The sequence below is a fragment of the Canis lupus genome, chromosome 18 (assembly GCF_003254725.2).
Source record: "Canis lupus dingo isolate Sandy chromosome 18, ASM325472v2, whole genome shotgun sequence".
Taxonomy (NCBI): Eukaryota; Metazoa; Chordata; class Mammalia; order Carnivora; family Canidae; genus Canis; species Canis lupus.
Window position 1 is genome coordinate 34,305,939 of NC_064260.1, and position 25,911 is coordinate 34,331,849.

General features: G+C 40.6%; 1 protein-coding gene across 6 annotated transcripts in view; it reads right to left on the minus strand.

Moving 5' to 3' along the window:
* The window catches only part of HIPK3 (homeodomain interacting protein kinase 3), a 92,265-nt gene extending 71,843 nt beyond the window's left edge, over positions 1-20,422 (minus strand). For 3 of the 6 annotated variants that reach the window (XM_025452419.3, XM_025452422.3, XM_025452418.3), the window contains exon 1: positions 20,305-20,422. In XM_025452419.3, the coding sequence (XP_025308204.1) occupies positions 20,305-20,326 (22 nt within the window). In that variant the 5' untranslated portion in view covers positions 20,327-20,422. Of the gene's footprint in view, positions 1-18,351; positions 18,477-19,069; positions 19,435-20,304 lie in introns of those variants that run through there. The other 3 variants (XM_025452423.3, XM_025452420.3, XM_025452421.3) reach the window with 3 other exon arrangements.
* Between the last annotated feature and the right edge of the window lie 5,489 nt (positions 20,423-25,911).

Consider the following 25,911-nt stretch of genomic DNA (forward strand, 5'->3'; position numbering starts at 1 on the left):
AAACTCATATACATAAGTACACACACACACACACACACACAGTGGTTTAAAATAATATGGAATTCCACACAGTGGAATAAAATAATATTCACTGTTGCTCTGTATGTAATAGCAAAATTTTGAAAAAAACCTGATTGTCAGAAAAGAATAAATAAAGTATGGCTTTTTCATATAATGCACACAACTGTGGCCTATACCATAAACATCATATATTTATGTACCACAAAAAAAAAAAAAATCCACCGATTATAAGGGTAAGACACCACTGATTTTAATTTCAAAGATGTTAAAATGTGGGGGAAATTTTGTATATTAGAATTAACAACATTCAGCAAAATGAACTAACGGAAATTGCGTATAAAAACATGGATAAATTTCAAAACAAAAACAAGTTGCAAAAAAAAAGTTGCAGAAGTGTATTATTCTCTATTTAAGAGCTAACAGCAGACAAATCTGTATTATATTTAGATATATTAAGTATGTGATCAAAAGGGGCAGCCTGGGTGGCTCAGCGGTTTAGCGCCACCTTCAGCCTAGGGCCTGATCCTGGGGACCAGGGATGGAGTCCCACGTCGGGCTCCGTGCATGGAGCCTGCTGTTCCCTCTGCCTGTCTCTCTCTCTCTCTCTCTCTCTCTCTCTCTCTCTCGTGAATAAATAAAATCTTAAAAAAAAAAAAGAGTATGTGGTCAAAGTATAAAAACATGTGGAAATGATAAACATGCAGGGAAGAAAGGGGAAAGGAGGGACTTCAGCTACATGACCGGTTTGATTTTTCACCAGTGTGACCACTACACAGGAATTGATTCTATTACTTTATATACTTTGACAGCCTACGTTCACAATAACTTTTAAATGAGGAGGGAAAAATATCTATATGAAGAACAGAAATGCCTCTTTCCTTATATCTTTTAAAGAAAAAAAATAACCATTTTAGATGTATTTTATTAGCATATTCAATAGCCATATCCTATGTCAGTCTTTTTTTTTTTTTCAATTTTTCTTTCAATTTAAATCAAGTAAAGCCATTTACAAGCAGGAAGACATACCTGAAGAAATGAAGAAAACATGTTTTTTCATCAAAAAGCTTCTTCTAGCAAAAGGCAAACACATGTATCCACATAACTACATCACTAATAAGGGCAGCAACTTAAGATATGTGAGACCGGCAGGTAGCAAGGAGAATGGAAATGATTAAAGTATGCCCTGAAGGAGCATGAAAGGATTCAGTAAATTAAACTATGAGCTAAATTTTGAAAGATCATGAATAGAAGTCTCCTATGTAGAAAAGGATATTCCATGCAATACAAACCAAGAGCATATAAAAAGGCAGAGACTGATGAAAACATGACATGTTAGCTTCATTTGGCTAGAAAAAAGGCCCACAAATTATGGTTGGCCAAATTTGACTCAGCTTATTTTTGTAGAGTCCGCAAGCTAAGAAAGATTTTTACATTTTTAAAAGGTTGTATTAAAAAAAAAAAAAGTATGCAACAGAGACCATACATGGCCTTGCAAAAATGAACTATCTCCTGTCTAGCCCTTAAAGATAGTTCATTTGCTAATCTTCACACTAGAATAGAACTTGCCAGGGGAGTGGACCACTAGAGAAAAACGATCCTTAAGAAGACAACTGTAAAAAGAAAGCACAAACCATGACGAATCTTGTCTTCCATGCTAAGGAGTTAGAAGTGATAGAGGCCTCTGAAGGGTTTTAAACAGAAAATAAATATAATCATCTCTGTACTATAGAAAGATTACTCAGGCAATGTTCTAAAGGATAAACTGGAACAGAAACAATAACGGAAACAACAGCTGAAAGACTACTGTAACAGTCCAGGTAACAACTGATCAGAGCCTCAGCAAAGGCAGTACCCAAAGGAATGAAACGGTGTATACCAATAGGTAGCCAGGAGGAAGAACCACAGAGCTCCATGAGGCAAGAAGAAAGGAACTGACACAACAAGCCTGTTCCTAGCTTGAAAAACTGATTGCCAAATGATATTAGAATATTTTGTTTTAAACAGGAACATTGAAAGGAAAAATTGGATTTTAGACATGATGAGTTTGAGTTGCCTTATGATGCAGCCCAAGTTCCCCTATGTAGAGATTCTTAAAGGCCTATATGAAGGTAGTTTACTTGGGAGGTGTAAGGACACGGGGAATAAGTCAGGAAAGCGAGAAAAGCAATTCATAAAATTCACCATTTGGCAACGATCATATTAATTGATTCAAACAAGGAGATCCCTGGGGGGCTCAGTGGGTTAGCGCCACCTTCAGCCCAGGCTGTGATCCTGGAGACTTGGGATCAAGTCCCATGTCAGGCTCCCTGCATGGAGCCTGCTTCTCCCTCTGCCTGTGTCTCTGCCTCTCTCTCTCTGTGTCTCTCATGAATAAATAAATTTTAGAAAAAAATAATTGATTCAAACAAGAATGATCTAAAAATGCAAAAACTAGTGGGAGAAAGCTTTAAAAGTACAGATTATTATTGCTAGGAGACAATTCGCCCTAGGTCTTTCATGTTTCTCCTCCTGCAAGGAAGGGCACTGAGTGCCTTTGTTCCAGAGTATCTTTTCAAAGCATATTTGTATAACCCTGAACATCCCTGGAAGGTAGAGACAGTATAGTGACTTCCTCCAGGGCAAGGGGCAGGTTGTTTAATGTCTGGGACAATAAAGATAATGACTCCCTCTTGGTCCAATATCAGGCAGGCTCACTGCCCCATATGAAAGATTCAAGATCCCTAAACCTAGGGTTCCTCTCTAGCAATATAACTGCCTTTACGCAGAAGTTACCTGGCTGGTCCTGTTCACATCACCTGCAGGGAGCTCAAGTTTGAGAAACCAGGGCAAATACACACTGACTACTGCTACTTCTGTAAGTCTTTATCTCTGACCTAACAGTCTTCTATCTTCTGCTAGCTTCCATGGCTACTTTGTTAGCTTGCAAGATCCTTGAAAGCTCTCAACAATTACAGTTTCAATTTGTTTTTTTTTTTTTAAGATTTTATTTTATTTTACTCATGAGAGGCACACACAGAGAGAGAGGCAGAGACAGGCAGAGGGAGAAGCAGGCCCCGTGCTGGGAGCTGGGAACCCAACGTGGGACTTGATCCTGAGTCTCCAGGATCACACCCTAGGCTGAAGGTGGCGCTAAACCGCTAAGCCACCCAGGCTGCCCACAATTACAGTTTCAAAATACATCCTCATAAGATACATACTAATCCAAAAAGAGAAAGAAAAGAAAGAAAGAAAGAAAGAAAGAAAGAGAGAGAGAGAGAGAGAGAGAGAGAGAGAAAGAAAGAAAGAAAGAAAGAAAGAAAGAAAGAAAGAAAGAAAAAAAGAAAGAGAGAAAGAAAGAAAGAGAGAAAGAGAAAGAGAGAAAGAGAGAAAGAGAGAAAGAAAGAAAGAAAGGAAGAAAGAAAGAAAGAGAGAGAGAGAGAGAAATCCACAGGTGCCGCCTTAAATGATCAGGTTAAAAACACTAGTAATGGGACATATCTACATCATATGCCTCCTGATATGAATGTACAATGAGGAATACATTTTACTATGATATTTCTAAGTACAAGAAAACAAACCCAAACTGAGGGCCATTCTACAAAATAACTGGCAGTATTCTTCAAAATGTCAACATCAGGAAACAACTGAAAAACTTTGCTTTTAGGAGAAATATTAGATACTCCCTAAGGGAAGGGTGTAGGGTGAAGGGACATTTTGTCTGCAACACAAAAAGTTCAGAAAAAATACAGATGGATATACAGAGAAAAGGTAAACGCAAATGGAATAAAATATTAACATCTGAAATACTAGGTGAAACATACATAAGAATTCTTGTACTGAGGCACCTGGGTTGGGTCAGTCGGTTAAGCGTCTGCCTTCAACTCAGGTCATAATCCCAGGGTCCTGGGATCAGGTCCCACCATCAGGCTTTCCTGTTAGCAGGGAGTCAGCTTCTCTCTCTCTCTCTCTCTCTCCCCCTCAAGCCCTCCCCACTGCTTGTTCTCTCTCTCTCTCAAATAAATTTTTTTTTAATTTTTGTACTACTGTAATTTTTTTGTTATGTCTGAATTTGTCAAATGATAAATTAGAAGAAAAATATGAGTAACAGGCATAAAACAATGTTTTGTTTGTTTTTGCACAAGGCAGCTCTTCAAGGGTTACTCATTCAGGGATGAAATGTTGAATATTTTAGACATGACCCAGATCACCTAAAATCTACAATCCTCAGACACAAATGAGTCCTGGGATCATCAGTCAACATTAATAAAAAAGTATTCAGGGGATCCCTGGGTGGTGCAGCAGTTTAGCGCCTGCCTTTGGCCCAGGGTGCGATCTTGGAGACCCGGGATCGAATCCCACATCGGGCTCCCATAGAGCCTGCTTCTCCCTCTGCCTGTGTCTCTGCCTCTCTCTCTCTCTCTCTCTCTCTCTCTGTGACTATCATAAATTAATTAATTAATTAATTTAAAAAAATTTTTAAATAAAAAAGTATTCATAAGCAGTGAGAAAAAACCTTTTCATTTAAAAGTATTATTTAATTCACAGTATTTTGGAGTTTTTGGTCATTATGTAATTTCTTCAATGGAGACTAAAAGTAGAAGGTCACTATGTAGTCCAATAAATTTGACAAAAAGGCCTTTTCATTCTTGAAAAGACAGAGAATCCTAGTTACTAGTCTATACAAGGCTCTACAATAGGAATTAGAAAATAGAACCACAAAACTAGCGATATTCAGACAATGAAAAGTAATTTCTAGTCACATTGTTTCATTTCTCAATTACCTTGTTTAAAGTGCATATTCATTAAAGACAAAACACATCTTAGAAAAGAAAGATAAGTACCCCAGAAATTAAGTATCCAATGTGAAATGAGTTTAACTCTCCTCATTGGCCATTTAAATATCAGTATTTTAAATACCTGTATCATTAACAGGTTATTTTATCAGTATGCTGTCCAAGAAATTCCTTACACTAAAACATTTCACATATAAAACATTCACATAAATGAACTACCACATATCATAAAACTTCATAAAATAAACCTGCTAAGGTGCCTAAAAAACATTTATTTGAAAACACTAAAGTCTTGGGTATTTTCCAGCAGTATTGTGAACAAAGCATCTAGAGAATGTGTTGACTGTAACACAAATCAGCATGTTAAATAACAAGCTTCATCTGACTTAGCAAAACATTCCAACTTTTGGAACAGAAAATGACCTGTTGGACATTTCAAAGCTGCTAGAAATCACCCTGCAATACCAATTTACTTTAAAAAGGGATGAAAAGAGTTAATTAAAACAGTACTTAAGGACTACGCTTACTAAAGCATATAATTCTCTAGATTTTTTTTAAACTATCTAAAATCAAAACCCAAGGGGTATCTGGCGGGCTTAGTCAGTTGGACATGCGACTCTTGATCTCCAGGTCGTGAGTTCAAGCCCATCACTGGCACAGAGCTAACTTTAAAGAAATTAATGAAATATGAAATATTGATAGGAAAATTGACTACAGGAAAAAAGTTTACCTGTAACACTCTCTTCTTTGAAGAAAACTTTTAAGACTAACAATCCATTTTTAGTTTATAAAACTTAAGTACAAAGAAAACTTTTATTTAAACTGGCCATACAATATCAATACCAGTATGATGGATTGCTAGAAAACAATTCTATAACTTTAGATTATGAACAACCCCCTTAATAGAAAGCCAAATGAATTACTTTCTGTTTTACAGGAAACCTATCCCAAAAGAACCACCACAAAATTTTTACGAGTATGAAATATTAAAAAATAAAAAAATGAAAAGCCCTTACCAGAATACCTCCTAACCTAATCTATCTCTGAAACAAATCAGAGGAAGCTGAATCCTAGGTTAATAATTTGATCAAATGTCCACTGCTAACAAAGCATGATAAAAGAAAAAATTCTGATGACAGGATTTAAGAAATAATGATTCAAAATTCTAAATGAACATTAACAGAATCAAAGGTCCTGCTCTACAAAACTTTTCAAAATTACAGGCTATCCTAAATACAAAATTCTAAAAAAAAAAAAAAAATTCTAAATGAACATTAATAGAATCAAAGGCCCTGCTCTACAAAACTTTTCAAAATTACAGGCTATCCTAAATAAACAACTTTACCATTCTCATTTTGTACTCCCAATAGTATAACATTCTACATTCATAACCAAAAGAGAACTATCACTCCAGAGTAATGTATATCATAAGAAATGTCTAACAACCAGTCAAGTGAGAATAGTAGCTGCTTCCCCCACACACACCCACACAAATTAACAGTTCTGCATTTGAAAAAGCTGAAAAGACAAATATTGACAGCAGTATAAAGCTTGATTATAGTACTTTTAGTTTTGAAAAATATTTATGAGCAACATTTTAGGGCTTGAAAAAATTAACTGGAACAAAAAAGTCAACTACTTGTTCTTTCCAAATTGTTAAGATCCTACATGGCCCTTAGGTGACCTACACTGCTAAATTCAAAGTTGGTGGTTTGTTTTCCTACTTTGTTCTCTCCCTACTCATATTTTAGTTGCCAGATATGCTACTTTATATAAAACTCTTTCTTAGAAATTTAGTGAAGTACCTTCAAAAACCTTCCTAAAAAAACAAAAACAAAAACAAAAACAAAAACAAAAAAAAACCTTCCTAATGTAGAAACACCTTTAGGTTTCAAATTTTAACTGTCATATACATCTTGTGAACTGGGGTCTCTCACAATGGCTTCAGGAAATCCTGTGCTTCAGGAAATTCTCTATGGTATCTAATAAGAAACAATAGGAGGAATAAATGAAAATATGTTAAGAAAAATAAAGATCTCTTCCTTATTCTCATGATAAATGTAAGGAAGGGACAAGGCAGAGACTTACAACAAGCCTCCCCTAAGTAAGCCAGAAAAAAGCTAAAGAACAATGTAAATTCATAAAGACCAAAAGAGGAAACAAGCAGCTTCGCTAAAGAGTACTCTCAAAGAAAGGACACTGAATTCTTACAAATCTATTAGAACCACTTATGTTTGAATCAACTTTTAAAAATGATACATTGCTGGGGCACCTGGTTGGCTCAGGTGGTAGAACATGTGATTCTTGATCTCAGGGTTGTGAGTTCGAGCCCCACAAAAGGCACAGAGATTTCATTAAAAATAAAATTTTGGGGGATCCCTGGGTGGCGCAGCGGTTTGGTGCCTGCCTTTGGCCCAGGGCGCGATCCTGGAGATCCGGGATCAAATCCCACGTCGGGCTCCCGGTGCATGGAGCCTGCTTCTCCCTCTGCCTGTGTCTCTGCCTCTCTCTCTCTCTGTGTGACTATCATAAATAAAATAAATAAATAAATAAAAATAAAATAAAAAAATAAATAAAATAAAAATAAAATAAAATTTTTGAAAATTTAAAAAATTTGAAATTGAAAACTGATATAATAAAATATAAATAAAATAAAATGGCACATTTCTGGGTGCATGCACAAAAACTGAAGATTTATATGGGATTAGCAAGGATCACATAAATATTTCTTCTACTACTGGACCCACAAAAAAAAAACTGAAAAACAATTTTCACAGTAGTGTAAATGTTAGGCTGCCATCCATGATACTCTTTAAAGTGACATGTACCAATTACAACTCTTAGAAAACCATATTCAGATCTACCTGGCTGAAGAGATTTTTTTGTTTTTAAAGACTTTATTTATTCATGAGAGAGACACAGAGAGAGAGAGAGAGAACCGCTGAGCCACTCAGGTGTCCCTGGCTAAAGAGATTTTATAAATGCCATCAACAGGACAGCCCGGGTGGCTCAGCGGTTTAGCTCTGCCTTCAGTCCACGGCATGATCCTGGAGTCCTGGGATCGAGTCCGGCATCAGGCTCCCTGCAGGGAGCCTGCTTCTCGCTCTGCCTCTCTCTCTCTCTCTCTCTCTCTCTGTGTCTCTCATGAATAAATAAATAAATTTTTTAAATAAATAAATGCCATCAACATATTAAAAGATAAAAAGGTGATTACAAAAGTTTAACTCCGTTTGAAGATGCATTGAAGATGCATAAGTGATAGCTAACAAATTTTAAGTTCAAAATGAAGGCCAGGAAAAAAAAAAGGAGGCCAGCTATTGATCTCATGGGATAAAGAAAAATATGTTAAATCATTTGACTGAATGGCCACACAATAGTTAACAGCTTACTGATGAGAAACTTATTCTCAGATAATAACTAAAAATCTTGTACTGGACAAAAGTAAACTTCATGTCATTTTTCTGGTTATTTGCATAAGAAGCTAGATAGAATCTCCACTATAAAGTAATGACTATATATCAACTACACATGATGAATATGCCAAAGTAGTTATTTTATAACAATGTTAAAACTTAAAATGTTATTTTAAGTTCACAGAAACCCTGCAAATTAAAAGGGCAAAAACGATCACTAAACCATTACCATTACCAGCAATCAGACTGCTAGAATGGGGGTAGACTAGACTAATATGTGAAATTTAATGATTTTGCTATAAAAACATGAAAAGATACACATTGTTCACTCCAGGAAGAGGTGGAATTTCAGTTTGATAATCTTTTAAGTTATTCAACTACTATAAATTACTAAATATTCAGGGCAAAGAACCGATATCCTTCTGGTCCATTGTAATGTATTTTTTAATATATTTTTTTAAATGTATGTTTTATTAAATGTTTATAATCATAGTACTTATGTGACTTGATATGTCAACTTGTTCTCTCTAGGGTTATCTTTGATATGTTCTATCTAGGATTATTTTGAACAGCAGCATAACATTCTACCATGTGTGCACACTGTAATTTGTTGAACTGCCTTTTTTTTAGTATTTTATCTTTTTGACAGAGAGAGAGAAAGCACAAGCAGGGGAGCGACACAGGGGGAGAAGCAGGTTCCCCGTTGAGCAAGGAAACTGATGCCAGGCTCGATCCTAGGATCATGACCTGAGCCAAAGGCAGACAGTTAACTGACTGAGCCACCCAGGCACCCCACTTTTGTACATTCTTAATGTTCTTAGTACGGATGTCCAAAAAGGAAATTTGATAGATACTACCAAGTTTTTCTTTGCAAAGTGCAAATTTTACTGGTTTGTTTTTTTTTTAATGCATCTAACCAGAAATAAATATTTTAAGATTTAAAGTTTCAAACAGGGCAGCCCTGGTGGCTTAGCGGTTTAGCACCACCATCAGCCTGGGGTGTGATCCTGGAAACCAGGGATCAAGTCCCACATTGGGCTCCCTGCATGGAGCCTGCTTCTCCCTCTGCCTGTGTCTCTGCTTCTCTCTGTGTCTCTCATGAATAAAATCTATAAATAAATAAATAAATAAAGTATGTAAGTTTCAAGCATGGGCACCTGGCTGGCTCAGTCAGTAGAGCATAAGACTATTCCTCTCAGGGTGGTGAGTTCAAGCCCCACATTGGGTGCAGTTACTTAAAACTAAAATCCTTAAAAATAAAGTTTCAAAAATAAACTAATAGAAATGAGTGAAGATACTAAAGAGGAAATACAGAAAAAGAAACAAATTTGGAAATAAGATAATTCAATCTGGACTACCTGTGGGAGAAAAATATGGAGTTCAAGAGTTCAAAAGATGAGCTGAAAGCTAAGACTTAAGTAGGGGCGCCTTAAGGTCTGCCTTCAGCTCAGGTCATAATCCCAGGGTCAGGCTCCTTGCTCAGCAGGGAGTCTGCTTCTCCCTCTGTCCCTCCCACTACTCATGCTTGTGCTCTCTCTCTGAAATAAATAATAAAATATTAAAAAGAAATAGGGTACACTCTAAATACAATCCTCTGGAAGAATATATCAACTGTGAATGATGAAACTACTGGAGAACTTTAGTGGGAGTAATTTCATTAGAGTGGCATGGCCAGAACTATACTGCCAAGGGCTAAGAAGTAAATACAAATTCAAATAAAGGCTAGAGTACACATTTAAGAAGTCTGGAAGAAATAAAGACAGGTCCATAGATTTGAGGAGGCACAATCAAAAGACGGCTGCCTAAGATCTCAGATATCTGATCATTTTTAAAGGCTGAAGAAAAAGGGCCCAAAAAGGTGAAGGGAGGGGGGTCCTGAAGTCACTGGAGAGGCTTAAGATGCTAAAAAAACAAAAAAAAAAAAAAAAAAAACACACATTTCAGGATGAAATCCACAATAAAGAATAGGAGATAATCTTGGAGGGAAGGAGATGTTTCAGTCCTCGAGAGAGTAATGAAAACACAAAGTATGTACTCATAGAAGTTATATTCAGAGGCAGAGGGTTAGAAATCTGGTGGAAGTTCATACCTATTGATTTCTACACAGGAACAGACTAATCTGTTGAAGTGAGGGGTAGAGTAGGGTTTTGAGAAGTAAAGTGTGTATATGACACATTCTCAAGTGCTTGGGCAGGTATCTGTGAAGCTGTTTAGTAAAGACGCTACACTTTGATTAAAGGATATAGGTAGAGTATAGCATGCCTGTATTTGATTACTTTTACAATAATTATATATTTGACTCTCCAGTGTCTATTAGAGACTTAGGGCATATAAAACCTTTAAGACATAGTCTCTGATCCTAACAGTTCAGATACTATTTTATATTTTGAAATGTAAAAATTTCCCCAAATATAATGTATTAGGTTACCTCCTAGGTTATAAATTGATATATTTCATTTTCTTCCAATCAGATTAACAAGAAACAATTTCAAGCTACATATACCTTCAGATATGAGATCCCTAGAAGAGATTTTACAAGTTACAGAGTACCACTAGAAATAGTTTCAGAAATGCCATACTAGGAGGACTTAGGGCAACTCACAAGGCAAGCACCCCAATTGCTTTCTACCCAAAAGTACTGGCAAACCAACTGTATTATGATCCCTAACACCCTAAGTAAGTTTCCACACAGAATTCAATTTTAAATACACATGTATAATAAATACCAAAATGTCACCAAATTGTCAAATTTCACTAAGAATGTATCATATATAATTATCATGAGCCAATGTAATAATACTTGCCCTTTGCATGACTTGGCTTCAAGGACCCCAAATTACACGAACTTCTGATTTACATAAATTAAGTAGACAAATAATATCTCTTCTGTAGAGCAGTTTCAAGTAAGTTACAGCTAGCAATTTTAACCTTCTTAAAAGCACCTTAAAATGGAATTCTATCTATACCCTGTTTTCACCTTCTATTTTCTTTCCACCAGTTGGCATAAGAATGAGGTTTGGAGAGCTCTGCATTCCAAATTTAGAAGGTAATAATATAGTTAGGAAAGGCAAACTTATTAGAATTTTCTCAAACAATGAAAGAATTCTGCATGTCCAAAAGGAAAAGCCATGAGAGTAAGAACTGGAATAACCATATTTAAGAAATGTGAACCTCTACTTGATTTAAATTAACATACAACACGTCTCTATAAAACCATTAGACTATTAAAGTGGTTAGACTTGATGGAAAAGCTTATAACAGAAGTTAAACTTAGAATTGCTTTTTAAAAATACAGAATTTTTTTATTTTTTATTTATTTTAAAGAGAGCTGAGTCCGCAAGCAGGGCTAGGGACAGGGAGAAGGAGAGAAATCCTCAAGCAGCTCTCCACTGAGCACGGAGCCTGACACAGGGCTCAATCCCAGGACCAAGATCATGACCTAAGCCAAAATCAAGAGGCAGCTGCTTCACCAACTGAGCCACCCAAGAACCCCCAATTTTTTTCATATTTTTAGCTGATTTTTCAGCTTTAAACATTACAAGTAGCAAATATTAATACACAACTTTCAGAAGCTGAACCATTCCTGATATTTTAAACATTATTTATTTAAATAAAGTTTTTAAAAACTTGAACATGCTATGTATCAATTGTTATTTTTCTCAAGCAGTGTTTTCCATCTCACGTGCACATACACAAGGATAAAAAAATTTATAGTACTTGGCTAATTTCACCCTATATTTGCTCAAAGCAGGAAACCAACCATGTCTTACTGTCTTCATTCATAGTAGAGTACTTTGCACTTAGTGGGCATCCAAATATATATCAGGTAAAATAGTTTCCATACACTTATTTTATCACTGTTTTACCTGACATAATAAAATTTGTGGTGAGAGTCTGTGATCCAGCTACAAAAAATATCTAAAGCATAGTAACCAGATTAAAAACCGAATATTTAAAAAAAAAAACCAAAACTAATATTTGGGAAGCCCGGTGGCTCAGTGGTTTAGCGCCTGCCTTTGGCCCAGGACAGGATCCTGGAGTTCCGGGATTGAGTCCCACGTCAGGCTCCCTGCATGGAGCCTGCTTCTCCCTCTGCCTGTGTCTCTGCCTCTCTTCTGTGTCACTCATGAATAAATAAAATCTTTACAAAAAAAAAAAAAACTAATATTTTTGAAGCCAATACTAATCTTATCTAGTTTAAAACACAGAATTCCAGTTAATACACTGCAGAGATACTGTACTGTCTCCACTGAAACTGATTATAAGTTGGCCCAAAACATGTTTTGTTTTGAGAATGTAATGAAGCATAGCATCATAGCTATAGGCTATAGAGCTCATAACCTGCAATTTTCATTGTAATTTTATGTCACTTTACCCTACTTAATTTCAATAGGTTGTCATAAATTACATATTGAAAGCCCTCTGAAGTATTAATTTAAATTTTACTTTAGAAGAAATATCTCTAGAAAGTCCGGTTCAATTTTCAATATGTTATCACTCTATCTAACTTATTAACTATTTAAGACTATACATTATATATCTAAAGTCGTATAGTTTACCAAACCCACAAGCCTCTCGTTCTATTATTAAACAGGTAACACACAGCCAAAATATATACAAATGATATCTTTAGGCCTTTAAATAACCACTTTATCGGGTATGAACATTTTTTAAGCAAGTTATTTTCTGTAAATGTTTCAAAGTTTACTATCTCATTGTGTAAAAATAACGGAAAGATATTTTAATTTATGAATAGTAAGCAACAAAAGTAGGGGTGAAGCTGAAGAAATTGAGGTTAACAAACATTTCTAGTAAGTTCTATGCCTTTTTTTCTTTTAATTTCTAAAATGGAATACAGATCTTCAAGTTAAATGAGTTACACATCCTGATAAACCCATTGTAAACTAAATACGATTTAGAAAATGCACTTAATACACCTAACCTACCAAACATCACAGCTTTAGCCTTGGCCACCTTAAACCTGCTCAAAACACCATTAGCTTACAGTTGGGCAAAGTCATCTAACACAAAGTCTATTTTATAATAAAGTGGTAAATATCTCATGTAAGGTATTGAATACTGCACTGAAAGTGAAAAATAGAATGGTTGTGTGGGTACATAGTGGTTTTTAAGTACATCGTTATTGACCCTCATGATCACCTGGCTGACTCGGAACTGTGTCTCCCTGCCTCTACTCAGCATCACAGAAAGACTATCAGGCCCCACACTGTTAACCTGGGGAAAGATCAAAAATCAAAATTCCAAGAACTCAATGTGTATGACTCACACCATGGTAAAGTAGAGAAATCTTAAGCCAAACCATGGTAAATAGGGGATCGTCTGTAATTGGCTAGCCGAATGCAGCTAAGTTTTATAGTTCCTAGCAAATTCTATAAAGGCAATGTTCTTGGTAAGCCATATGTAATCAAATGTAATTTATAATAAATGGCTACAAAATTCTAAAGGGGGGAGGGAATGATTCATTTTGTTCATCTAATTATTTCAGTATCAAATCTAAACAGTTTTTTTCCAATTAGAAAAGATGCTCCAGGGGCGCCTGGGTGGCTCAGTCAGTTAAAAGTCTGCCTTCAGCTCAGGTCATGATCTCAGGGTCCTGGGATCAAGCCCCAAGTCGTGCTCTCTGCTCATTAGGGAGTCTGCTTCTCCCTCTCCCGTTATGCTTACCCGCGCTTGCTCTCTCTCACTTTCTCTCTCAAATAAATAAATATATTTAAAAAGAAAAGATGCTCCAGCATTACCAATTATGAAAAATAAAACAATTTATATGACCACCACTGGCAATCCTTTGTTTTCAATGAGACCAAAAATTGATCTTTCACAATTTAGATCCTTACCTAAAGGATAAAGTATATAGCTCAAAGGAACAAAGTACTGTATTTTCTGTACCAAAAATTGATCTTTCACAATTTAGATCCTTACCTAAAGGATAAAGTATATAGCTCAAAGGAACAAAGTACTGTATTTTCTGTACTTCTCTAAATTTCCACTTCTTTTACATGTAATCTTTTTATTAAGGGGGGGGAGGCAAAGCAGGAAAGAAAATGCAACATGAAGAGTGTATCTAGAAATCCTTAAAAGAGACATTAATCTCAGAAAGTAAAAATGGACTAAGTGGCAGATAACAGAGAAACTGGGTTTTAATTCAGTTTTTAAAAACTACATTTATTAGGCACCTTAATTTTTAAATATCTCTAAAAACTAGAAAAAAATCATTCCTGTAAATCAAACTCATATTAATAGCAGTAACATGTTCTATGTTCCTCATACTTCCGATTTCAAATTTATGTAACACAAGACTTTTGTTATTGTACAGATAGTTTATCTTCCCTAAATTCTACATTAAGGAAAAGTATTTTAGATTGAAGAAATAAAAGGCACAAAAGGAAGGGGGGGAATAGCTTTAAAAACTGGTCAACACAAATGTTATTTCACAACTCTGATCTTCTAACAGGTGTCATGGTGTATTCTTAATCTTTCCCCCAAGCTACCACATATTTCACTGATTTTATAACTAAGTGAACTCTGGTCTCTAGTAGCTTGAACATTTAAGTCAAAACAGATTTCTAAGTTTCCCAAATTCAATTAAATCAACGTCTTCCCCTAACTAGGACCCAGCTTCTTCTACCTTACCTCCCACTCAGCCTTCCCCAGAGCAAGGAAAAATTCTCATTCTCCTAGAAAATTAGAGAAATTATTTGGGTCAAAGTAACAAAATACATTTAAGGTAAAACATATTGTCCCTGGCTTGTTTCAGTTCAAAGACTCGCTAAAGTACTGACTTGGCATTAAGCAGTAAATACAAAAGATAAATCAGTTTACTGACTTAACTGTTCTCAACCCACAAATGCCATCCTAAAAATATAGTATTTCTAATACTCAACAGTTTTTTTTTTTTTTTTAATTTCCACACAAGTCCTAAGAGCAGAGGCTCTAGGTCCCCAGTATAACAGTGTGCACCTCAAACAACACGTTGCCTTTGTGTAGTGACATACAGCCCAAGTACCTACCAAAGAGAGCAATCTGATCTGCCAAATAGGTCAAGGTCTAATTTGACAAACATTTAGGTAAAATGTATAACATACATCTTCCAAATATCTATTCTAGCTTGGTACTAACGGTGATTAAGATAAGGTCCAAAAGAACAGCTATGACAAAGCTACAGAAGCAACATACTAAGTTGTTAATATCACCTTTTTTTTTCCTTCCCCAAATCACTCTTAATCCAACCAAAAGAAATGGACTATATTTCCTTAGGTGGAACACATGAGTGTTTTGGCTGCCCTAATAACCTACACTGATTCAAAACTTCCACTCCAAATATATACCCCTATTAAGCTTATTGCTAAATGTTCCAAGATACTAGACAAGTTATTTTTTATGCAGCTGGATCCAGAACCAGTAAGGACATTTAAAATACTTTTAGACTTAAATTTGTATCATATAGAAAGGGTTACTATAACAAAGCTTTCAGCAAGTTGGGGGTGGAGGGGGGGAGCACCTCTAAAGAAGTAATAAATAAACTGGTAGATTCCTCTATTTTAACAAAATTCTAGTCGTTGGTCTCAGAAGTAACTTTCAAGATAAATACCACACTGGAAGTGTCTCCTTCAGACATTAGAAAATTAGAACAGCTGCAAACTTTACATGAACATTTCTTTTGGCAGCAACAATATAATCATATAGCAAGTTATTTTGTGTCCTTTAATAGTTAAGTGGCAAGAATAACTCTGGAGGAATATTTTAAATACTGAGAACTTCAAAGTTCCTTAAATCCAAATATTGCCATGCCATCTTCATCTCCAAAGTCAAACATAATGGGATGCAAGGGCAACTACATTACTTATGCTTTTTAATTAACTACCAATAATACAAATCTAACCATATCCCCACCTTTGGTGAACTGCAGCAGAGAGAACACAGAAAACTAACTGGGAAGCCACCAGAATACATTGTAACACTTGAATGGAAACAACATGCAACCAAGTATGCCATTCAATGGATGTAAAAGGGGTTAAGGAGACAATATTTCAGCATTCAGAAATTTACATTTGCTCCTTCCTACCTATAAATGCCTTCAGTATCAAATACTTAAAACCAAAGCTCCGGGATCCCTGGGTGGCTCAGTGGTTTAACACCTGCCTTGGCCCAGGGTGTGATCCTGGAGTCCCGGGATCGAGTCCCACATCCGGCTCCCTGCATAGAGCCTGCTTCTCTGCTTCTCCCTCTGTGTCTCTACCTCTCTCTGTGTGTGTCCCTCACGAATAAATAAAATCTTACAAAAAAAAAAAAAAAAGCTGAATCAGAAAGTTCATTCAAATAAATAAAGTTCATTTGACAGCTGCTGCTATTTTCAGTTGCAAGGGAAAAAAAGAAAAGGCTCTCAATATCGTACAATACAAATACTTATGTGCCATACTGGCTACAGCAGCCTACCTCTGTAATTTGCACCTTATTTTATGGTAGTCCATGACAGAACATCCAAAAAATTAAAATAGTATGATCTGAAGCTTCTTTTCAAGCATGTCTACAAGAAGAATTATCTCATAAAAACCATCCACTTTTATGTGACTCTAAAACTCCATGCCCAGAAGCCAATGACTAGTTTATAAGCAAGATAATGACTAGTTCAATGGAAAAGGTATTATGACAATAAACTAAGACTGGCTCACCATGTTATGATCTGCCTGCCTAATATGTGTTTAGCTACTGTAGTCAGCAATGTCCAAATATAAATTTGAAACATTTAATGACTAGTTCTGTTCTAGACTTCAAGCTCATCTTACCTTTTTAAAACATAGTTTTAATCTAAGGCTCTCCATTAAAAAAAAAAGAAAGAAAGAAAGAAAGAAAGAAAGAAAGAAAGAAAGAAAGAAAGAAAAACTTTTTTAGAAAATATATTCCCTAGAGTAGAGAAAAATTCAGGAACAAATTGTAACTCAATTTCACGAGAAGTACAAAAAAAACCCACAGTGGAAGGTGCAAAATCTCAAATATTTCAGCACACCTCTAAACCTTGACACAAATTAAAATCAAAGTAAGTTTCAAAAGTCAAAGAGAAATAAACCTCAAACAGGCTGAGCATTATATTTTACAAGACATGTCAACATTTTATGAATGGATCCATAAATATACCAAGAAAAATCTTAATTTAAAAGTACTTTATCTGGTTGGTTACATTTCAATCACTGTGAAGTGGCATGAAGCCGTAAGGCAGCCAATACAACTCCAAAAACCACTTCTTTCAGAAAGAGCTTTTATTTTGTTTACCAAGTTTACTACTAAGTTTAATCGTGACCTATCACAACCCTTACCATAGCTCACTGTATAAAATTAGCCCTGCAACTTGCAAACATAAGCAGAATCTAGACTTAATCAAACATATGGTGGTGGGAGGCCTGTCCGGCTTCGGGGGAAAAAAAAAAATTAAATTGAGGACGTGGGATCAAAACCTTTTAGCTGGAAAACAAACAAAAAGCCCACCGATGGCTGCTCAAAAGTCTTCGACGGGGATGTGATGGAAAAGGACACCTCTTACACATTTTAGGGCGTCGAGAAATCAAAACTTTGAGACGAGCAGACACGGTGTGGGTTTAAGTAGTTCCACGGCAGAGGCTACAGCAAAGAGGCAAGACCCTAAAACGGGGCGGGGGGGGGGGGGGGGGGGGGCGGGTAGTAGTAGTAATAGTAGTAGCAGTAGTAATAGTAGTAGCAGTGGGGGGACGGGGTGCGAATCCAGCCCACCTCCAAGCTACTACGAGGTGCACAGGCCGCTGGGGGAGCAGCCCAGCCGCCCGGCCCCGCACCACGGGGACCTCGCACAAAGTTGGCCGGCCAGCCAGCCAGGAGCGTTCCCCGTCCACCCGCCGACACGCCGAAACCCTCCGCCGCCGCTAGCAGTTGCTCCTGAGGATGCGAAGCCGCGACCTGGCAGGTGGGAAAACACATTCTAAACGGGGAGGCGGGGGGGGGGGGGGGGGGGGGGGGGGGTCAGCAGGAGGTCGCGGAAACCCCGGCGCCGGGACCACCGCCTCACAGGTCCGGGGCCACTCACGCACACGCCCTTTAGCGCAGCGCCCCGAGCCGCGGGGAGGCCGGGAAGCGGGGCCTCGCCGCGAGCAACGTACCATTTTAAAACAGCCGTGTCCCTCCCGCCGGGAAAACAGGCATTTGCCCCTGCGAAGTCTCCCCGAGAGTTTCTCCGCCCCGGGGCGGCGGGGAGGGGAGGGGAGGGGAAGGGAGGGGAGGGGAGGGGAGGGGAGGGGAGGGGAGGGGAGGGAGGGGAGGGAGGGGAGGGAGGGAGGGGGAAGGGAGGGGGCGCGCGCCCCCGGAGCGCGAGCAGCGCCGCCGGCAACAGCCCCGCCGCGCACGCGCACGCGCACACGCGCGCGGCCGCCACGCCTTCCTCGGGCCGCGGCCGGGGACGCGCGGCGCCGGCTCTCAGCGCTCCTCCGCCGACAGTCGCGCGCTGCCGTCTCCAGCGCCGCCCTGCGAGCCCGCCCGGCGACGCGGCTGCCGCCCGGCCCCAGAGCCGGCGACGCGGGCCCCCGCCGGGGCGCTGGAGCTGCGTGCGCGCGCGCCTGCCTGTGTGTGTCCCCCTCCGCGGAAGACGCGAGGTCTCCGTGGCTACGGCCCCGGGCGGGGCGGGGCGGGGCGGGGCGGCGGCGGCGGGCCCCCCCGTGGGGCCGAGCTGAACTCCGCGTGCTGGGAAGCGCCGTTGCGCAACCCGGGGCCGGGCCGGGGCCGCCGCTTCCCGGAGGCTGCGCCACGCCGCGCGCGCGCCGACCTCGCCCGGGGGGGGGGGGGGTGCTGGGGGCGGGGGCGCCGCTCGCCCTCCTCCCTTACCTTCCTAGAGGCCCGAGCGCTCCCCTCCTCGGGCGGCCGCAGCCCTGAGCATGTCCGGGTGGGTGCGGGGCCGCGCCGGGGACCGCGAGCCGGGCGCCTCAGCAGGCGGCACCACCCAGCCCGCGCTCAGCCCCTCTCGGCGGCCGCTGCCATCTTGTCCCGGCGGCTGAGAGGAAACGGCGGAACGGCTGCCCCCGACCGCTGCTGCTGCCGCTGCCGCTGCCGCTGCTGCTCTGGCTGCTGAGCGTCGGGCCCGTCTCCCTCATCTTCCTTCCCGGGGGCTCGGGGTGCGGACGGCGCGGCGGGGCTGGGGCTGGGGCTGGGGCCGGGGCGGCGGGAGGCCGGGCGGGGCCTACGGGCGGCGCGCGGGGCGGGGGCCCATTCCCGCCGCGGCAGGCGGAGAAGGACGCGGCCCGGGGACGCGGCGACGCCGGGGCCCGCGCGCGGCTCGCTCGGCTCAGGCCGCCGCGCTGCCGGCAGGCGTCACCGAGGCAGCTGCCGCCGGCCGCCCCACTGTCGGGCCCCTCCTCCGCGCCGCCGGCCTCGGCCGCCGCCTCCGCAGCGCCACCGCCCGCCCGGCCGCGCTGCGCGCCGAGCCCGGGCGGCCGCGCTCTCCTCGGGCCGCGGCGCCTCCGCGAAGCCCCTCCCCGGGGCCCGCCCGCAGCCGCGCCCTGGGAGCTCCGAGCCCGCCCGGCGGCCCGCGCGGTCCCGGCCTGACCCGCAGCCGCCAGCGCCCGCCCGCCCGCTCGCTGCCCTCCAGCCCCCCCAGCCCCCCGGACAAAAATACACGCGCAAAAAAAAAAAAAAAAAAAAGGAAAAGAAAAAAAAGTACCCTCACCACCACCACCCCCCACGAAAGGACTAAAATGAGGAAGCAGGATTTTACAGGCCTTTCGAGATGCCGTAATCACATTTCCCCTTCCACCCCTTTAGGATCTGCTGCTTGGCGGCTTGTTGGGGTTTTTCTTTTTTTTCTTTTTTTTTTTCTTGTTTTGTTTTGTTTTTTAAAGGGTTCAAAAATAAGGAAAGGGGAAATGCTTGCTCGGTGAACTGTTCCAGTCTAAAATAGATCCTTCCCGCTCCCCCATCCCCAAGAGTCAAGAGAGCTGTAAAGTCGGGTTAAAGAAAGGCGGCGGCGGGGGGGATGGGGGGGATGCGGGGGAGGCCTCCCTGCACGTCGCCCTGGAGCATCCCTAAGGCGCCACAGCCCGCCTAACAGGGAAGTGTATACCCACCTCCGCGTTGGTAACTCTCCATCAAGTTAGTTCCACTCCCCGAGACTGGTTGGTTACCTCTCTCCTGGAGACTAGGAAATCAACAGAATGGCCTATCTCAAACAACGTAATCATGGAACTATAGAATTTTAGAGATGAAAGAAACTTAGAGATCCTTGGTCCAAACCCTTGAAGCTAGCTAGCTTAGCTAGGGCAGGGCTTCCAAGGAAGTTTCCGTGACCTGCCCAAGGCTATGCAGCAAAGCCCCTTCTTTTCCCTAAGAAACAACTGACCTTCTGGCACCCAGCATTCAGAGTTCATTTTCTTTAATACCTGTTTCCTTTTGTTCTTAACGTTTAATTTGGGGGCGACTGAAACACCTCTCTCTAAGGAAGTGTCCTTTCTTGGTTCCTTTCATAATCTTCACTAGGAGGTTTAACTCCACCACATTTGTATTTATCCCCAGATATTTTCTGTTGCAGTGGCTGGGGCAGGGCACAGGGAGTGGCAAATGGCTGCATATTTAATGCTACACATTTATTCCGTGCTGCTTTTCAAACCAGGAGAAGAGTATTTTTGAGAATTCCTTTTAAAAAAGAGAAAAGGCTAGTCTGCCCTGAAGCAGTTGGAAGTATTTTCGAATGACAGTTGTTTTCTCCAAGTTAGGGAGGATAACCAGTTGAAAAGGCTTCCAAAATAGAAAAACAAAACAATGACTCTGCCTGAGAGATAGCAGCATATTAGCCATTCCTTTTTACTTAGTATTTAGTTACTTTGGATTTTTTTTTAAAGCAATAGTTAAAAGAACCAAAAAAGGATAAAAGCACTATTTGCAGGAGAAAGTTACAATAATAATACTAATAATAAAATCTTAGTGAAACAGGGGAACTATTCCACTAGAACTTCAAATTTCCAGAACTTTTGCGAAATATTTCTCTGGACCACTTTTAATAGGAAGCTTCGGATTTTCCCTATTTTGTGGCATAAGTACGTTTATTGAAAAGCTGAGGGATGCCTGGGTGGCTTAGTGGATGAATGTCTGCCTTGGGCTCAGGTTGTGATCCTGGGGTCCCAGGATGGAGTCCGCGTGCATCGGACTCCCCATGGGGACCCTGCTTTTCTCTCTACCTATGTCTTGCCTCTCTGTCTCTCATAAGTAAATAAATAAATAAATAAATCCTTTGAAAAAAAAAAAAAACGCTGAAGAGGACTTTTTTCCCTTTCTATCCCTGATTTGGTATGCACTGCACGATAAGTTCCAGGAGGGGAGTCTGTATTTTTTTTTTTTTTTGACAGTTGCATTGCGCCTGATTTATTGTTGTCTTTAGTAAATGCTGCTAAGTAAGTCAATAAACACTATTAACTCAAGTCCTCCTCCACTTTATACCTATTGCCTCTTAACTTAATCTCTTTACTTGCAACCTCTTCCCTCTCCAATCCATTCTGAACACCAACATCCAGATAGCTTTTCAAAGCCCCTGACAGCCATTTTATGAAGTTTGTAAAAAAAAAAAAAAAAAAAAAAAGGAAAATTTCCAGCCTTCATTTTTTAAAAAATGCAGACTACTAAATTGTATATGAAAAAGTTGATTGTGTGTAAAAAGATGGAAACAAAAAAAACTCAATAATCTTTTCATTCATGGGGCGCCTGGGTGGCTCAGTCAGTTAAGCTTTTTTTTTTTTTTTAAGATTTTATTTATTCATGAGAGACACAGAGAGGCACAAATACAGGCAGATGAAGAAGCAGACTAGCACGGGGAGCCTGATGAAGCACTTGATCCCAAGACCCCGGGATCATGACCTGAGCCAAAGGCAGATGCTCAACCATTGAGCCACCCAAGCATTCCAGTCAGTTAAGCTTCTGCCTTCAGCTCAGGTCATGATCCCGAGGTCTTGGGATCAAGCTCTGGGTCTGGGTCCCTGCTCAGAGAGGAGTCTGCTTTACCCTTCCCTCATCCTCTGCACCACCCCTCCTTGTGTGTGTGCACACGCTCTTTCTCAAATAAATAAAAGCTTTCAAAAATTAAAAAAAAAAACTCTTTTCTTTCAGAATTACTACTAAAATACAATATACCAGAGACTAGGCTCTAAGCTGATGATACAAGGAAAAGGGAGATACCCCATGAGTTCATACTCTCTAGAAAGCTGGTTATTATACAAATAACCTATTGTAATATTAATAAGCATTATAGAAAAGAGCACAGCCTGCAATGAGAAGGAAGACCCTAATCAAATGAGGAAGCTGGGAAGCCATAAAAAAACCTCATTCATTTCTCACCCTCCAGGACTCAACTAAAGCACTTACTTCCTCAGGAAGAACCTCTCGACTTCTCTAAGCCAGATCCCCATATATCCTTCATGGGTAGCAATTTTCTCAGTTGCCATTTCCTCAGTTATTTATTTTCATTTATTTGATTGATGTCTACCTCTTCCACCAATCTGAAAGCTCTGCAAAACTAGAAAGCACATCTTTTTGTACACCCGTGTCTCCAGCTTTCAGACAGTAGTGCATAGCAGCTGATCCACAGGACCAGCTACATCCAGGGCCCGTGAATAAGGAAAAGGTGGGGTGCCTTGTTCAAAATTATGAAGGATTTCAAGATTGTAACAGTAGAAGATTGAATGCATCATGGGGACCCCTTGAAGCATAGGACTGTGTGCAACTATACACGTTGAGTAAGTAAATGAAAGTTGAGATCTGAAAGATGTGTTGAAAGTAGCCCAAACAGAACAGTTGAAACAAAAGAAAAGACATATGCAAAAGTCATTTAGAAAAAGGCAAGAGTAGAAATTTTGAGAAACTGAAGGAGAGATTTTAGTCAGAGTGAGAGGATAAATCCAAGCAGATGAGGGTAGAGGAAGAAGCAAAGGTCTGGATGGGATTTAGGACTTTATTCTACCTGCAATGGAAGCTATTGGAGGATTTAAGGAGGGAGGCGACATTTATCAAAAAAACCCATTGGCTTTGGGTGTAGGAACTATTTTTCTTCTTAGCACTTTTCCGTAGTGTTTCAAGTAAACACTTTAAAGCTTTGAGTAAAAGCTAAAAAGCTTTGAGTAAAAGCTAAAAACCTGACCTAAAATGGTCTATAAGATCTCGCATAGAACTGGTCTACAAAGAACACACCTCCTACTTTTTGTGTCCTCGAAGACTCCAGTCACTCTTCCTCCTCAAGTCCTTACCCAAATGTTACCTCCTCAGTGATAACCACCTATACGTACACATAAATGCCCTGGTGGGTTTTGCGCGCGGGGCGGGGGGTTCAAGTTTTTTATTTAGTACTCTGTCCACCCAACGTGAGGCTCAGATTCATGACCCCGAGATCAAGAGTCACATGCTCTTCTGACTCAGCCAGCCAGGTGCCTCAAACTCCGTTTTTATTTTTATCCTTAGGACTTACCACCATCAGAGGTACTGGGGTATAGATTTTCCTAACCCTTCCTCAACACCTTCCCCCAAAGAAAGTCTCCCTGCCAGCAGAATTTTTGGGTTTTGTTGGCTGCTCTATCCCCAGAGGGTAAATCACTGCCTGGCAAACAAAGGAACTCAATAAATACCTTGAACAACTCCAGGGTTGGGAGTGCCACCCCCCAATCCCCGCCTCCCCACAGTCAAAAATCTGCATATAACTTTTGACTCCCCAAAAACTTAACTGCTAATAGCCTACTGTTGTTGACCAGAAGCCTTACTGATAACATACTCGATGAGCACATATTTTGTATGTTATACGTTTTACATAGAGTATTCTTACAAGAAAATAAGCTAGAGGGCAGCCCGGGTGGCTCAGCGGTTTAGCACCGCCTTTGGCCCAGGGTGTGATCCTGGAGACCGGGGATCAAGTCCCACGTCGGGCTCCCTGCATGGAGCCTGCTTCTCCCTCTGCCCCTGTCTCTGCCTCTCTCTCTCACACACACATGAATAAATAAAATCTTTTAAAAAATAAAAATAAAATTAAAAAGTAAGCTAGGAAAAAAAATGTTAGGAAAACCACAGGGGTGCCTGATTGGCTCAGTTGGTAGAGCATATGACTCTTGATCCCAAGGTCATGAGTTTGAGCCCCACGTTGGGTGTAGAGATTACTTTTTTTAAAAATAAGCAATCAATTTGAAGGGAAAAAAAAATCACAAAAAAGAGCAATACATTGACAGTACTATATTGCATATATTAAGAAAAATCCACATATAATTGGACCTGTAAATCAACTTCTATTTGTAAAATGAAAGAATGAATTTTCTGTGTCAGCAATACGAAACTCTCCACAAACATACTACAGCCACAATTGCTTGAAATCAACACCCAAAAATGGAATCTAAGACCTCTCTCTCTCTCTCTCTCTCTCTCTCTCTTTCTCTCCCTTAGGCCTTTCCCCAACCCCCAAACCCAAAAATCACTCCTTCCAAAGGAGGCCACTTCTTGTACTCACCTTGTGTTCATCACTGTCCTTGTTCCTCACGGTACCACATCTAGGTGTCAACAGAGAGAAATGGCCCTTCTATCATCAGCCTTAAGCAAGGGATGCTGATACTTCTCCAGAGAAAAACCCTGGAATCTGTCACAGAGCCTGGGTCATCAATGCACACTCTCCTTCCTCAGGTTAGGAGTTTATTTTCGTTTTCCTCCAGACCCTAGGAGGGTGCCTTTCCTGCCACTGTGGAGTTGGGAGAGTGTGAGGAGGACCCAGTCAGCCAAAAAGATCTCCCTAACTACATGTCTGAGGCAGGAGAGGTTCAACAGGGATCTTCTGCTGTTTAGTCCCTCCCAAAGATCCTGGCCTCCTTATGCAAATAATCTACCTCCTGCTGGAGATCAGTTTTGTATACCTGGTGCTCAGGGAGGGGCAGCTGGAATGGAAAAAACGTTCAGGAGTGTCCCACTCCTACCTATATTTGCATAACTGGGAGGCCCACTCAAGTAACTCTTTGCAGCCCAAAGATCTGTTTCTCTTCCTTGGAAAAAAGAAACTCTTCCTACTAAATTCAAACAGATAGGGACGCCTGGGTGCTCAGTTGGTTAAGTGTCTGACTTTGGCTCAGATCCTGATCTCAGGATCCTGGAATAGACTCCTGAGTTGGGCTCCCTGCTGTGCAAGGAGTCTGCTGGTCCTTTCTCCCTCTTTCCCTCCCCCGACTTGTGTTCTTTCTCTCTCTCTCAAATAAATATATAAAATCTTTTAAAAAACAAAAAAAATAAGGACACCTGGGTAGCTCAGTCGGTTAAGTGTCTGACTCTCGATTTCGGCTCAAGTCATGATCTTAGGGTCCCAGGATTGAGCTCCAGTCAGGCTTTGCACTCAGCTCAGCAGGGAATCTGCTTGAGGATTCTCTCTCCCTCTGCCCCTCCTCCTGCTCATGTGCTCACGCTCTCGTGCTCTCTCTCTCTCTCTCCCCCTCTCTCCCCTCCTCTGTCTCAAATAAATAAATAAGTAAATAAATCTTTAAAAAACACATTGTTTTTAAAATAAATACATAAACAATTCAAACAGAAATAATCTCATCTTAATTTGGAAGTTCACAAATCTTATCTGAATCTGAGTTCAGTAGTACAGTCAGCAGAAAACAAAAATCTCATATAGTGAAATTCATCCTTGAAAATTATCCAAATTGCTCATAAAATACAGTGCACATTGT